The 16,439-nt window shown below is 40.2% G+C and overlaps 3 protein-coding genes across 4 annotated transcripts in view; 1 reads left to right on the top strand and 2 right to left on the bottom strand.

The window, feature by feature from the left end:
- Positions 1 to 933: 933 nt before the first annotated feature.
- FBXO39 (F-box protein 39) lies at positions 934 to 14,956 on the top strand. The gene is made up of 3 exons (XM_021533102.4): positions 934 to 1,962; positions 2,744 to 2,920; positions 3,969 to 14,956. The coding sequence occupies exons 1-3, from the start codon at positions 949 to 951 to the stop codon at positions 4,095 to 4,097; spliced, it is 1,320 nt and encodes a 439-aa protein (XP_021388777.2). The 5' UTR covers positions 934 to 948; the 3' UTR covers positions 4,098 to 14,956.
- TEKT1 (tektin 1) lies at positions 4,808 to 12,763 on the bottom strand. Of its 2 annotated transcripts, XM_085557137.1 has the most exons (8): positions 10,446 to 10,583; positions 9,124 to 9,367; positions 8,600 to 8,765; positions 8,263 to 8,391; positions 7,697 to 7,840; positions 6,258 to 6,480; positions 5,469 to 5,665; positions 4,808 to 5,178 (listed from the first exon to the last, which is right to left on the bottom strand). In XM_085557137.1, exons 1-8 carry the CDS (start codon positions 10,470 to 10,472, stop codon positions 5,019 to 5,021), a joined length of 1,290 nt encoding a protein of 429 aa, XP_085413263.1. In that variant the 5' UTR covers positions 10,473 to 10,583; the 3' UTR covers positions 4,808 to 5,018. The 2 variants fall into 2 exon arrangements, with proteins under 2 accessions (XP_085413263.1, XP_085413264.1); XM_085557138.1 differs by lacking the exons at positions 8,600 to 8,765; positions 9,124 to 9,367; positions 10,446 to 10,583 and adding an exon at positions 11,453 to 12,763.
- SMTNL2 (smoothelin like 2) overlaps positions 12,912 to 16,439 on the bottom strand; it is a 19,092-nt gene continuing 15,564 nt past the window's right edge. The window contains exon 9 of the mRNA XM_021533103.4: positions 12,912 to 15,770. Within this exon, the coding sequence (XP_021388778.2) occupies positions 15,644 to 15,770 (127 nt within the window). The 3' untranslated portion in view covers positions 12,912 to 15,643. The remainder of the gene's footprint in view (positions 15,771 to 16,439) is intronic.

Below are 16,439 nucleotides of genomic sequence, written 5' to 3'. Positions count from 1 at the left end.
TTGGGGGTACTAAATACGAGAGAGAGAGAGAGAGAGAAAGAAAGTCTAGGTAGCAATCAGACCACATGCTCCATTTCTAAGGGTTATCTTGATAGCTGGGGATGTGTGTTGGTAAGCAAGAGTGGGCAGAGGAATCCCTAAGAATATAAATGGTGTTAATTGAAAAGAGGATGTGTACAGGCAGAGAGATTCTGTATGGCATAAGAACCGTAGGCCAAAAGACAGCAGATTGAAGCTTAATTGTGCTATCAACCTGTTCTTTCATATCCATTTATAAAATTAAAATATAAATATCTGACGCTTTGTAGTTGTAAACAGATCCTCAGGGAACTGTAGTTGTAAACAGATTCTGCAGGGATCCATGTTCTTCTTATGGTGCACTTCTTGTTTCCACAAATTTCAACTTTTTTTATCCAGCCTTAATCTAAGGCACGGTATTAATTGTCATGAAATAGTACTCCAGAAGACTATGAAAAGTCATTAGTGCTAATTTTGCACTGATGGTCCTGTTCAAATGTATACAGCCCAGAGAACTGAGTACTTTTGAATGCTAGTCATCAGACCACAGACCATGATCAATTAATTGCAGCTGATGCTAACCAAAGGTTTTTGCAGACCGTGTGGCTGCTGTAGCAGCAATTGATAGCATTTCACTGTTTAGCTAGACTGAAGGTGAAGGCCAAAAAGTTAAAAGATGTGTCTTGTGCTTGTACTGCAATTGTTCTTCATTCTTTGTTTTTTTCTTTTTATTTAGGTAAGACTATAGTTTAGACTCAAGGGCTTGTTTGACAGCTGGAGTACAGAGGCAAAGGGTTGTTGGTTTTGATTGTGAAGAAACAAACTTTCATCCATTTGTTTAGAAGCCTATTACATTTGGATTGGCAAGAAATCTACCCACAGCTTTCTGCATGTTGGTTTTATTTAAGACCCAGAAGATAAGTCCTCTCAATGGAAGATGACAGTGAACCTGAGCAAAGCTCCTGGGCCTATCTACCTGATGTCTGTCTGAGGCATGTCTTCCATTGGTTAGATGACAGGGACAGATCTCGGGCTGCCTTGGTCTGTAAAAAATGGAGTTGCACCATGCACTCTGGATCTCTCTGGAGATGCAGAACCATCACCTTCTATGGCCAACCATCAAGGGCACGCACACTGGAGTTTCAAAGTGCACTGTGGTATACCAAGAAATTTGGCAAATATTTGAAACACCTTGAGATTAAGTTATCGAGTCCTTACAATACCCCCTTTACCAAAAAATTTCACGTGATTCTGAGAGGTCTTCTTTCACACCTGGGTAAGTGTAATAGTCACCTAGTATCCCTGAGTATCAAGTACCTTGAATTAGACTGCTTGATCTGGAAAAATGTGGTTAGGGCTCAGTTTATCAAGAACTTAGCTGCCTTCCTGAAAAGAATAAGCAATCAACTTGATTATCTTAACTTAAAAGGAGCAAGAATGACTTTGGAAGAAGGCTGTGAGCTTCTGAATTCTCTAAGCAGCTTGACAAATAGAAGCTTTATATCTGAAATCAATATTGAGGATTTCTTCAGTTTCCACCTTTCTGTCTACAGCAGTCCCTTGTTCCACCAAACTATGTCTAAGTTCCACAGGCTGACCATCCTGACTTTCAATTATAACTGCATCTCAGATGAACTGCTGGACATCCTGCGGGAGCACAACTCTCATTCCCTGTGCACCTTGAATATCAAGTGTCATATCCATGACCCTCATGGGCAAGTGATCTCAGGAACGTCATGGGCAAATTTGGCCAAGAGGGCCCCAAAACTGAATGTGAACTTCTTCTTTGAAAGAGTCATGAAGCATGACCACCTAGCTAGGATCCTGCTAGAAGAGATCCCAGTCAGGAGCATCAGCCTACGGAGCTGTTATTTTAGTGACCCAGACTGGACAATGAGACCTACCCTCACCAACCTTCTCCCAGCTTATTGGCATGGTCTGCAGGTAAGGAAAACTAAATAGAGATACCCTACTGCAATATCACAATGGTAAACAAAGTAATCATGTAGGCCTTCTGCATAACAGCAGTCAGCAACAGAAGTTCCTGACTGCTTTAGTTTTACATTCAGAGGGCAGTTTTCATAAGTGAATCATTTCAGTGTTTCACCCATAATGTCATTAATGAAATTATCCTTGTCCAATTATAACCCTCCATTAATGCTATCAGGCTGCTGTATTTTGCCAATGCACAAATGTCCTACGGCACATCTAAATTAACTAGTGCCCATGTCAAAGCACTTCGGTGTCACAAGGGATGTGTCATCAAAGGTTTCTAACAGCTGACCCACGTAAGTGAGCATCAGGTCTTTGCATGCCAGAGGGAAACGTGGTCTTACATCTGATGGTTGTTGACAGCTTTTTGTAAGGTCTGTTCCATTGCAGAGTTGCCAATAAACACCACAGATATGTAAAGCTTTCCAGAAACCATCATTGGCTCCACTCATGTCTCTGGGATAATTTTCATTATGTCAGATAAGGTCATGGTATGACTGTGGGTGCAGCATTTTCTAATAAATGCACAAGGGATCACCCCATCTTATGAGGAGAATTATTTACTTTAGCACATACACTGTTGTCATAATGCAAAACAGATCCTCAGCTAATACCAAGGTACAAAATTGATCTGCTGACATTTTTGTTGGTTAACTTGAAAAACTATTTGTTGAATTCTAGTTATTGCATGCAACATCTGTTTAGTAGTACTAACTGTTCATTTTTTTTCAAGAAATTAACACTTGAATTAAACAATGACCATGAGTTGCTGGACAATGAGCTGCTACAGCTTATCTTATCATGCAAGAGGTTGTTATTTCTGAAAGTCTGGGCATTTCTAAGTGTCAGCTTTATGGAAAGGCTGCTACAAAACCGTGCAGAAAGGAAATGCATTTTGACTACCATAAAGGTAAGACTTTGTGCTTCAAAACTCCCATTCCCATTTTTTCTCCTATACCCAAAGGTCCCCATGACCAGGCAAAGAGCACATCTAGAAATGTTACTGTAACAATCTTCCCTATGTTATGCCTTAGTACTAAAGAGCTTGGGAGCCACTCACAGAAAGGGGCTTTCCAACCCTATTTAGTCACATACAGACACTCTAGAAGTTTATTATGAAGTCCCAAAAATTCCAGATGTCCTTCCTAGACTGGCACTCCCTCTGTCACCTCTAGTTAAAGCCTTCTCCCACTTCCAGGGTTTCCCAGTTACCTCTCAGGCTCAGTGCTTATGTCTATGCTTAAACCAAGGAAGGTGGACTGAATCCCACTAAACTGCAAAAAGATATAAACACCACATCCTTCAAAGGTCCTGTCTTGAACTGGGGCCAGGCCACAACTGTAGCTATGGTAAACAATGCTGACATGCTACTTTCTGTGCTACAATCTCTATTCAGTAGGTCCTCACAGATCTGTGCAGATCCTAGGGATGCATCAGTTCTGGGGGTAAAAAGAACCTTGCTCTTCCTGTCTGAGTCAGCACAGGCACACAGCTGGGACAACCACAAAACCACAGCTAAAAGACAACAAGTAAATTTACTTCCCTTCTTTTGCTCACTGCGGCATCCCCAAAGCAACCCCCAGGCAGATACACACACAAGTGGAGATAGAGGCACAGTTAAACTCAGTCCATGCCAGAGGATCACTGGCTGGTGCTCATATTGGGTTATCAAGGGTTACTCCCATCTGCAAGGTCACCTGAGTGATTCACAATCCTTCTTGCTAGTATTCTACTATTTAACCCATTCCTCCCAACACCTCCCAAAAATGCTTTGGCAGGAGATTATATTTTCAGTCAGCTGGGAGTGGGAAGAGAGTAAAACCTCAAGATTCTAGTCCAATTCAAGGAATTTTACTTCTCCAGATTCCTTATTAGCCACAGATGGTTCTTGTTGCTATGAGTTGTAATGGGTTGAGCTCCCTATATCTGAGAGACATGACCACTGTTTGTGCATACAGGTCAGGATTTATACAGCCCAAGATGACAGCACTGAGGAGGAGCAGCTGCTGGTTGATATTTACAGGAAATTCAAGTACCTGATTGACTCAGAGCTTAATTATTTTGTCATCACCTACCCAATGGTGTAAACTATAGAAAGAGAAAGAACACCCAGTAACATCTGCATTAACAGATCCTTTGGAGGGCTTTAGTAAGGGATTTGAATTTTGACAGCAGTGCCTGCAAAAGGGAGTTATCATTCCAGCAAGAGGGAGGCAAGGGACAATTTTAAACTCCATGCATTAAAATGTTGGACTTGGGAACTGGACTCGTTGTCTGCAGCATTATTTATTCTTGTCCTTGCTTTTTCTTTGCCAGAACCAAAGGAAGTAGTGATCTCTTTTCCATCCTTACAGGTAACTCTGATAAAAATAAGACCCTCCTCTTTTTTCAGCACTTCTCATGGTAGAGCTTCAGACACTTTACCACTGAAGCCCATCTCATTGTTTCCATTTTATGAATAGGGAAACAGACATGGGGTGAACAAGTGATTTTCCCAAAGTCAGCCTTGACTTGATCTTAATTCAGATGCAGACAGATACACTATCTAGTTTATTAGTTATATAAGTTAGGTACTGTTAAGTTGGGCATACTGTCTAGTTCTTAGCAACAGATGCTAAGATAAAAACCAAACATCGCATGGCCAGTCCTGAGAGACATCCCTCCCACTTGCCCAGCTTTCCAATAAGTGATTTATGTGGACACCCCTGCTCTGGCTTCCACACAGTTGCTTTTTGACACCTTTCAATAGGAAAAGATATCACTGGTTACACGTGAGATAAACATGGAAGAAGGGGCATTTCTCATTATTCTGGAATTTTATTGCCAAGCAGAAGATTTCATCAAACATTTTAGAGCACAGATAGTTCTGAAACAAATAGCTACTAGGTCTCTTTTAATTACCTTGCACAACTAGACAGCATTGAGCCAAGCCAATAAATTTGGAAGTTTGTCAATAAAATTTCAGCAGGAGCTGGTTCTTTGGAGCACAGTCTCCCAGTATAATGACTTCAGTAATTGTTTATGCAAAGAGACTCTCTCATTTGCATGCACAGCACTTCATCAATGTACAGTGTGTTCTCCTTGACCTTGATCTCTTCCTCCAAGGAAAGCTGTCGGCGGCTCAGGCCTTTCAACTCTATCTCAGCCTGTGCCAATGCATCCTTTAATCTAATAGGGAAAATAGAGGCAGGCATTAGTTGAAAACACATGGATAGGTTTCTTTTTCTCATAAGGGTTAGGAATTCTGTGCAAGAAAAAGAAAGATAGAAAGGGATTCATAGAGACAATATATCTATTATCTTCCCTTAAAGCCTATTCATTAACTTCCCTTAAAGTGTCCTGCCCTTAAGGGAAAACTAATTCTCAATTTTCAGGGAGAATAGTTGGGACCCATTGTTATGCTGACACATTAAATTAACCAGTACCACAGATTTTCCTCTTGCATCATTTCCACTTGCCTTTGAATATTTTTGGTAATCTCTTGAACTTCACTCATCAGGCTGCTGTGCACTGTGTCGTAGCACAGTTCCACATTGGGGCGATGGTTCCTCGCTTCCAAGCGGGTTTGAGCCACTTTTACAGGTCCTTCCTTATCAGTGATTGCTTTCTTTAAGGCTGCAATGTTCTTCTCCTGTGAGGCAGTCTCATCCATCACCTTAAAATCCAACCATGAAATTCTGCACACTGTCTCTTACAATGTGTGAAATCATCATCATCATCTTTCATAGTTGTAACAATCACAGTAACACTCACTGTGTTGTTGTTTCATCAAATGATAGTTTGCAAAGCTTAGCCTTCATTGGAAAGCAGATGACACTCTTTTGAGTGAACCCAGAAATTTATGCTCAGCAATTAATTTTTAATATTAATACTCAGTTTTCATGTGTCAGATTTTGAGCACATTGACCCTGCTATTATAAATTATATCACAATCCTGAAAAAGCTATAGGACCCTGAAAAAGCTATAGGAGCCTCATGCAACTAGAAATCATGAGGAAAATCCTGACTTTACTGATGGCTACAGCAACATTTAGGTTGAATTAGTGACTCCAGAAATTCATCTCTGTGGTGGCACAAACACAGAGCTGAGAAAAAAAAAATCTAAAATTACTTTTACAAAGAAGGGAAAAGGGAACAAAAAGGAAAATGTGGCAGGTAAGTGCAACCCACTGGGATGGGAAACAGACAGCAGATAACCCAAGCCCTGTGTGTTTCCACTTTTTCACTGACTGTCCCCTATGACTTACCATTGCAAGAAGTGTCTCTAGCTTGTGCTTGGCATCCTTGACTTCCTTCACCCTATTTCTAAAAGCATTATTCACCATCTCACATTGCTTGCGCATGTCATTTGCTGTCTGTGAGAGGATGCTATTGATAAGTGCCTTCAGTGCCAAAGAATTGTTTCGCTGCTTGTCAGCCTTTTCAACATTTATGTTTGAGAAATCTATCCAGTCCTCAGGGCTAACAAAACTGAAAGAGATTCAAAATAAAAGGTCACCAACAGACAGAAGCAGGCCCTCTATGACTTCATAGATCTGTAATTATGCCACAAAATCAAGAACAACGCAGTACTTTTAACTGCATGTCCCAGTAAGTGCCATATGTCCAGGGAGTGCTACAGATACAAAAGAAAGACTCTGTCACAATCATCTTGTAATGAAGTAGATAAGAGTAGGATGAAAACAAATTTGCTAGAGTGATAGAGCAGCCTTGCTATTAATTTCTTTTCCCGTGGTAAAGGATTGCGCTATCATGGGAGGAAACACACATAGTAACAAATATTTCTTAGAACATCTTTCATTAATAAAGCTGTTACTATTAATAGCAGGTAGCTATTTACACAACACAGTCACTTATTCTCTCACACAGTTCACCTATACTACACTTACAGTACCTGCCTGGAACAATAGTTGAGAAGCCCAGCCCCAACTATATCCCCAGAATTAGAGGGTCATCCTTGTGCAGCTTTGGCTTGCACACAGGTGTTTGGAAAGTTCCCCAGAGGGTTCATTCCTTGTTTCATTGGGTGAATATGTAAAGTTGTAACTGTCATTTGCACATAGCAGGCAAAACCGTCCTGGGTTACACAAGTTACACAATCCTGTAGTTGGTGCTGGCAGCAAGAGCTGTCAGCCTCTTGGTGTTGCAAGTTTGCTAGCTGTTGCATAGCAACAGTGACTTCTGAGGCTCTTACACACATTGCTTTCTCAGTATAGTTCCTCTTTTCAGCCCATTCTGCTGTGGTAGCTATTTGTCCATTTAAACCTTTCACACTAACTAACCCATGCAGAATGGGCACATTTGACAGGTTAATGTCTGATTCAGAAGCTGACTTGACACCTCATGTGTCCCAGTTCAGTATTCTCCCCACTGGGACACCCTGGGAGAAGAAAGAAGTTAAGATCAGTAAATCTATTCTGTGTTTAAGCAATATGTGAAATTCTTCCTTTGCTAACTGTGAGCTTCAAAAACTTTTAAAAAACTGTAGTTCACTGGGAGCATAATTATTGTGGCTTATTTCACAGACATATTCCACAGATACAAAGGTGATGGACAGAAGTATAAGAAATAATTAAATGGCAAAAAGATAAAGCTTGTTTTACACCAAACAAATCTTGCTATTACTGGGACATCTCATATTATCTGTATAATTACCATATGTTTCTTGAACTAAAGAACCACTTACTTTCCTTCTAGTTTCATTGCATTATCAGCATATATAATATGAGGAGTGTCGTTTGTCAAGCTAGCACAGTAATCATCAATTGTCAAAGCTGTGAATTTGTCCTTCAGATCCATATCCAGGTTGTATTTTGCTGAACGGTTTCGTCTAGGAGAGAAAACAACCAAACTCAGACCAAGTGTAGGCATTCACAGGTGTCCTTAATATGCATGCATACAAGCATTAGGTAATTCAAATGCTGTTACAGAAATATTTGTGTAAGAACTCTTAGTTGTCAAGTCACAAAATCTACAGTACGAAGCTGACTTTCTATAAATTGATGGTACAATTCTCATTGAAATTAAAGGCACAGGTCTGGATCATGATCAAGTGCAAGTACTTTGTATTCTACATGCAGAACCCCTGACCACTACTGATTGAGTGGTATGAATTAGGACTGACCTCCTGCTAGTGGTTAGCATTGAAGGTAACTTAGGACCTGTGCTCAGCCTGACCCTACAACTTCTCAGTATTATGGCTGTCTTAATTCTCATCTAATTAATGTTCTATTATGGTCTTTGCCTCTGCACCTGATTTGCTCATTTGTTTGTTCCAATGTACGTCCAAGTAAAGCAATAACCCCCTGGATGACTTCTGCTTCCTTCAGCAGTTCCTGTTCCACTTCATCATGCACCAAGTCAATCCCAACTCGCTTCTGCCTACAAGAAAAAAGAAAAAAACATCAGCCACATTGTTCAAATGCCTGCATTGAACAGAAGATGATAAAGTTCCGCATTCCCCAGTGCTGTACACCTAAATCAGACTGTGACTCCACTGTAAAGACAGGTGGGCCTTTAGTTTGCAGTCTTTTTTCTTCTTTGTTAAAGGTTCATTACCTAGACTTTTTTTGGCTCCTTGAATGCTCACCTGTACAGGAGACACTTTTGGGCAATGACAAGGGGCTCTTTGCAGCCCTCCAAAGCTCTCTCCAGCCTATTCTTGAAAGTCAACAGTATCTCTGTCTCATGAACAATTTGGTCTAGCTTGTTATCTAACTCTTGCTTCCAGAATTTTATCTCTTCCCGTCTCTGTTCTGTAGAATCAAAATAACGAACATGTATTAATATGGTCCCATTTTATGAGCAAGGGCACTGCAGCTCAGATCTTAGGTATGGCTAAAAATAGACTTATTCTATAGTGGAGTGCTGAAGTGCTGTGGGCTGTGTGGAAACAGTTTAGCAAACCTGTGTCAGGTTGTTTGGTTAAGAGAGCTTTTTATGTGCTTTCTTATAAAAATAAAGAGTCTGCCTCAAAATATTTTAAAAAATAGTTTTGGTTTTTTTCATTACATCGGCAAACATGGCTCTTCATTATCAACTAATTTGCTAAGCCCTTCTTGAACATATAGCTCAAATAACACATCTTGACCCTTGCGGAAGACATGGGATTACCTAATTTCTTGTTGACATCGATTTGGGTTTTTTGAGTTGTCTTTTCTATTTCGTCCACCAGCCTCCAACTCTCAGCTATCATGCATTCTGACCTGGATTTCTGGGACTCTGTGCTGGCACGCTGCATTCTGTTTGCAGTGTGCCATTCTGAGGGATGAAGTTTAGATGGATCTTGCAACAGTCTGGCCATTGCTATTTGGAAAGTTTCTGGATATAATGCAGGTGAGTTCTTTGAATATGGAACCTGAAAACAGAAATAGCATTATATTTGGCAGCCAAAGCAAGAAGGAGAGAAGGCAGGTCTATAAGAATGAGAAATATTTTGTTCTTTTTACCTGCAAAATGACACTGATATGAAAAAAAAAAAAAAAAAAAGATTTCTTGCCCAAAGTTCCCCAGGTATTTGCTGATGTGTAGGGAAGAATGTGCTGACATGTTTGGAGTGGTAGAATGAAGAAACAAAAGAATTTGTGAGTGAAATTTAGGAGAAGAGAAGTGGATCTAACAGGAAAAGATGGACTATGCAATAGGAAGGAGAAGGGAAAGGAGACCTGTGGAGAAAGATGGAATTACTAAAAAAGCAATCACAGAAAACAAGAGAAAAAGTGAACAAATATAAAAGCCTCACAGAGGTTGGAGAAGCAAACACCTTTCAAGAATATGGCTGGAGAGATGGATAAAATCTAGAAGAAATGTAGTCACAGAACTAATGTTGGAAAAGATCTCTAAGATCACTGAGTCCAACTGTTAATGCAGCAGAGCTGTGCTCATCAATAAACCATCCTAGATCCTCAAGTTCTAAATCCACATGCCTTTTGAACACATCCAGGGATGAGAATTCCCACACTTCCCAAGGCAGTCTGTTCTAATGCTTGATTAGGTGATTTTTTTTCTAATGATGATTAGGAAAAACAAAACAAAACCCCAAACCAAACAAACAAAAACCCCTACCCACAAACAAACAAACAAAAACACACAAAGAAAACCCAAACCAAACCAAAAAACCCACAACCACACAACACAACAAAACACCGAACCCCAAACCAAAACCGGACCTGAAAAGCTGAAGGAAAAAATTCAGCAGGCAAATGAGGCAATGGGAAAGTCTAGAAAGGACTACAGAAAAGAACAAAGCATACTGAGGACACTTGTTTAGTGGAGGGTGAAACCAGTGCCCTGAATTTGCACAAAGTTGTTTGATTATAAATTCTCCTATTCTTGCAGTGTGCTCATCCAGTGTTCCTTAGAGAGCTCCTGAGCCCAAATGCACACAACTGGTCATCAATACACAGGTCTGCCCACACTCCCTTCAGCACAGCCACCTTAACTTCCTTTGGCCTCACACACATCTCGACTGATCTTGCTCCTCGACTGAACTGCTCTGAAGTTCAAAGCCTGCCAAAATGCCATGTCCTCAGTCCTTCTTCCCTAGGAAGGGTCTTTCAGCCTCAATCTCCTCAGCAGCAGCAGTTTCTTTTTAAATGTGCAACTAAATATTTCAGGAGGTAGCTCGAACTGCACAGTAGGCAAACAAGCCTCTGCTAGCAGCTTGGTGCTATGGCACCGGGTGATGGAGGCACAACATACACAAGCCAGTGCTCCTTCATTTCACCCACTTCCTGTTAAGATTTATCAGGAAAAAATACCAGGTGTTCACTGTACATTATTTTTTGGTTGATCCTCAGAGCTGTGGACAGTAATTCTGAATTGATTTGTTGTAGAAATGCATAGAGATTGTGAAAACAACTGAGAGGTGTGTTAAGTGTCCAGTTATCTAAAATGTCTATCATAAAATATCCTCCATCTTTATGTCAACAATATTCTCTCCTGGGAGAAAAGATACTGGGAGCCAGACAGAGGAGATGAAGGAGATCAAGAGCTTGACATCAAACGGTACAATTGTGTCCCCTCTGTATAGCTCTGCTATAGTTTAGATCAGAGTTTCTCAGAGTGAAACCCGAAAATGTTCCAAAAGATCACAGAATGATAAAGAAGCAACATTAGTCAAAAAGAAGCAGAGCAGAGAGAATGTCACGTTTCTGAAAAAGTGCTCAGTCACCTTGAAAGCCGAGGAAACTCCTAGTGGTGGTTCTCCACGACGTTATTGTGGGACCAGTGGGACTTCATGCCATTTTGTTCTAAAACCCCAGTATCTCATGCTGTCCTACCCCAGATTGTAGCGACACTGCCACAAATTAAAGCGACAAACCACAAATACGTTCATTAATGTCAGCTACCGTAAAAGACAATTTCCTTTCAAACTGTTAATATAAATTTAAAACCGATCCTGCAATATGAATTACACGACAAAAGAAAGCTTTAGTTTTACCTCAGATGGTTCTCTCTACCGACTGACAGGGGTAGGAACGGCTCCACGGCCGCCGGGGCTGCGCGCACCGGCCGGTCCCGCCGCGGGCCGGCCGCGCCCCTCCCGCGCGCCGCGGTAACGGGCGGAGGCAGCGCCGGCTGCGCGGACACCGTATCGCCCTTCCACGCCACGGCTAAGGGCCCGGTACGGCCGCATGAAAAAGTCCTCTTCTGCACACCAGCTCCCTTACCACTTTCCATTGTAATGCCTCTAAAAAGGATTGCACAGAGGAGCGGTTCCTCACATTGTGAATTTTATCAGGATGTAGAAAATGGGGTCACTATTTGTGGAATGGCCAAGTCTTCAGTCTAAAAACGTCTCACGTTTTCTGCAGAGGAGTCTAACCAACCAGCATTCATGAGACTAGATGTAAATGAAGTATGCTGCCATGTTCCTTGTTGGTTGCATGAAAAATACCATAGATAGTCTTATTAATCAGAGAATCAATCAGAACTGTTGTCACTGTGTTGAAGTAGGAGAGTTCTCTAGGTTAAGCTCACACTGCAGCATCGTTTACTGTTTTCTTTCAGTGTTGCTAAAATCACAAAGCAGACTAATGTAATAGATCTGAACTGTGGTGGTCCACTAGTGTCCAAAATAACCCATTAAGAAAGGCTGAGAGGGCTGGGACTGTTCAACCTCCAGAAAGCTCATCGGAGAGCTTCTGGCAGCCTTTCAGTACTTAGAGGAGGGTTCTAAGAAAGATGGGGACAAACTTTTCATTAGGGCCTGCAGTGATAGAACAAGGCTTAACAGTTTAAAACTAAAAAGGTTGATTTAGACTAGATGCAAGGTGAAGTGGCTGCTGGAACCCAGGGCTAGCTCTTAGAACTCTGGTGCCATGCCAGGAGTGGGGGAACTGCCTGTATGGGGATTTACCAGAGGAAGAACCTTTAGAGCTCCAAGGTGCCAGACACAAGCCATGACAGGGACCATGTAGAGGAGAAATGAGGAGGCTCTCTGTCCTGAGGTTCCACAAGGAACAGTTTACTCCAGGTAAAGGCACAAGGACAAAAAGCCCCTAGCTGTATTGTCCAAGGGGTTTCGTTCAGATGCAAGTCAGGGGGTGGATATAAACAGCTAACCCAAACTATTAGCTCAGTATGTTTGAGCTATAACTGCACCAAGGTTGTGAGTTTGATCCCCATATGGGCCATTCACTTAAGAGTTGGACTTGATGATCCTTGTGGGTCCCTTCCAGCTCAGAATACTCTGTGGTTCTATGTTAACTTCTCTGAGGCTTTATGTAGACATAGACGCATTTTAGCATAACCGAAAATGGCTTTTAAACGCATTTTACACAAGGCAATCCCATCTGTTGTTTTGGACTCTTTACCTCTGTAAGCCAGGCCAGGTTTAAATTAATGCCACAGGTGATAGTTTTATACATAATTACATACATTTACAATACATGCAAGCATGGGTTTGAGCATAGTTTTAGATTAAACACTTTATTGGAAATATCACACAGAGAAGTGATGAAAGACATTCATCCAGTTACTACACTTGAAAAGAGAAAGACTGCTGCTATGGGAAGCATAGTCTTAAAAAGTAGATGATGTTTCTGCTGACATTATCTTGAAAATATTGCACAGAAGAAATTGATTTAGCCTTTAAAAGTATTATCAAGTTGTCAATAAACAACCATAGATATACTTTTAGATATAATAAACATTAGAAAAGTTAAGAAACAGTCCATTTGTGTAAAATATATACTATGCCAACTTAATAGATTGTTCTTTTACTATTCATGCGAAACACACTGTCATATATACACACATGCTCTGCATTTATTTAAAAATAAAAATACTGAAAAATCAATTGGGGGCATACATTATATACTTTAATTTCAATTTAATCATAACAAATAGTTGAGGTCATTCATACAGAGCAGACCTCAATGCACAAAGCTGTAAGTTTTTTTAAAAGTATGTCAGAGCACTGCACTATCTCCCTAACCCTTTCACACAAACCATCAAAAGATCAACTTAGTTTACAGTCTTCCACAGGTGGCTGGTAAGTCCCAGATATCTTTACAATCACCTCTCTGAAGCAGGAAAACTTTAGAAAACCTGTACAAATACCTTGTTGGTAGATGCAAAAACAAAATTACAGAAAGTAGGTAGATTCACCCTGTTGAATTTGCAATCATTTTACAGTTTAAAAGTTCCTTTATATAATTATATGCTATTAGGATTAAATTGGCCAAGCACTTACCTGCGTCTTCAGTGCTCACATCACACAGTTAAATCATCTATGACCTCGGACTGTGAAGGAATGCGATGTATTAAGCCAGTATTGCCCCTCGTGGTAGTTTTGATGGACCTTTCCTCTGCTACTCAATAAAAAGTATTCTACTGTAAGAATGTAAATAGGTGAATTATGTGTGCCAGTTTTGGACAGATTGCTCCTCAAAACTCCCCCAAAACATAAGTACAATGTGTTTATCCTTGCAGTGCATTTGGTAGAGCTACAGGCTCACACTTACACCTCAGAATTATAATCATTCAAGACAAAGTAAAAAATTGAAGGCAATGGCATTTAGATACTAACAAAGTGGTTGCTTCATTCATGGTTTTTAAGTAAACTAGACTAGAAAGGGAGACGGAACTAAAATCATGTTTCAAATGCAATTGAACTTATGTACTTTTTAAACTGAAATTCAGAGCACACAGAATCATAACTGGAACAAAAATCTTTTAAGTAAAAGCTCTGTCTTTTCACTTGGTTTTACTTGGTTATCTGTCACATCATTCTAAAAAGATGCAATAAATCTGAAGAATGCTTGATATGTTTTATTATAAATTGTCATCAATACGGAACCAAATTAATCTTTCTAAATATCTACAAAATGCACAAGGGCAGGTTGAAAATAATTCTCTAGCATGAGCAGATGATTTGTGGCTTTCAGTTTTTTCTTTCTATGAGTTTGAGGGAAGAAATAATTTTAGAAGGCTTTTTTAGAAGGCTTTTTTTAGTCCATTAATCTGGAATAATCTAACTGTACTGTGGTTTTAATACTAATTTAACTGAAAACTGAAACTAGTGCAAAGTTTTTGAAACTATTTCAAAACTCCCACATCTTTAATATATATTTTTGTGTATTGTTCATCTGCCAAATAATCAGCATCTGTACTGAAAAAGTTGTAAAGAGTTCACTCTTGTCCACACTGGAGAGCTGCTCTCCCCCTGAGTCCAGGTAAAAGCACATTATAGGCTTGTTTCTATTATAACTGTTCAAAGGATTTTGTACCTTGCTAGCTTATACCTTTCCTGCAGTCCTAAACCACGCAAACACACAATCTCGGACAAAGGACAGTCCCAACTGTTGCTAGTCTTATCAAGAAATTAATCCCCAGGACTGCCAGTAGAGGCATTAGCAACCCTCTCAGCATAAACTGTTAGATTTGACCATTACAGACAAATGCCATTATGTAATGTAGTAATCTGTCACCACACTCATCAGATACTGTTAGATTTGACCATTACAGACAAATGCCATTATGTAATGTAGTAATCTGTCACCACACTCATCAGACAAAAGGTTATGCTCTCTTTATGCTTTAAGAGAACAAACCAATGTCTGTTTTATCTCAGTGTGGGTATGCTAGAGTGGATGGGTAGGGTTGAAGGAGAGGCATTATTGCCCTAGTGGTTGAGCACTCTAAGTTATTATTTGCTAAACAGAATTTTCCTTGTCCATCTGCTATTTCTTTTATACTATGCTCAATAGAGAAGTGAAACTGAAGGTGCTATCTTCTAGAATTTTACCTGCTTTTTAAGATGGAACACCTTCATAGCAGAATTACTGTATAAAATTGTCCCTAGCCTTACATACAGGAGAAGTACATTTGCTTCCTGTGATCTTTAAACATAAAAATCCAATCTACTACTAGCACCAAAATGACAATATTTGCCTTTGCCAATGTCTTTTTGTCTTTTTCAAACCTATTTCCGTATTACTGACACGGTGATGTGATCAACACTTCAGGGCACTGCTCAGCAATACTTCAATCAGCCAGCTACACAGCTGGATGGAAGCAAAGGGACAGCACAAAGCAAGAAATAATACTGTGTTCCATTTGCAAAATGTCAGTCTTCCTGTTAGCATGCTGTACTTGACCCTTCTGGCTGGAGAGGCCAAGGCTGCTTTTATTCAAAATGTCGTAGATGACTGTACAGAGACTGGACATAGGTGAAGACACACATGGGATCTGGCTTGTGACCCATCACCATCATGTCTTCCACTTCTATCAGACGGTCACAGTGAGCCATTTTCCTGTATTAACAATAAAACAGATACAGCAAATCAAGAGTTACATAACTGCTTCCAGGATTCATCTGATGCTCTGATTTGAGCACCATTGAAACATTTATGAAATCCTGAGGTTTATCGGCAGCATTTCATTTCACAATGAATTAAGCAGGGTCGGGCTGGACATTGTTATTTTTATGACCATGGAATACTCCTGTTCTTTCTGTCTCTTGCTTTATAGTGAGATCTGATCTTAAGCCCTGGAAGGGTGGGCTTTCTTCACTATCATTCCACATTCCTCTGTAGCATGTAGCCCAATCTCATATTACTCTGCCCATGTCTCAGGTTTTGGTTAATATATAGGGAGTTCCAAAAGAATGGAAAAACTCAGGAGGAGATGAGATGTGCTGATGAAAGTCCATGTGGCTGTGAATTGTTTGTTCTCCACCACCACCATATCTTCAAGATGTGAGTGATCTGGACCAGCAGAAAGGAATGATCTGCAGAGGCTTAAGATGAAAAATTGCAAGAGCAGGAATCAATTTTATCAGCATAGCTAGTACTGGGGTGAATAGCAATAATTGAGAAAATAGCCTTCACTGGCATTCAAATAAATAAGTTTAAAGGCAATCATAGTTATGAATAGTAATTTCTGTAATTTTCTCTCACCTAATGTTTCTTAGTGTTGTGTTG

Source organism: Lonchura striata, chromosome 19 (assembly GCF_050655825.1).
Source record: "Lonchura striata isolate lonStrDom1 chromosome 19, ASM5065582v1, whole genome shotgun sequence".
In the NCBI taxonomy this organism is placed as follows: domain Eukaryota; kingdom Metazoa; phylum Chordata; class Aves; order Passeriformes; family Estrildidae; genus Lonchura; species Lonchura striata.
This window is presented reverse-complemented; position numbering and strand designations above follow the sequence as displayed.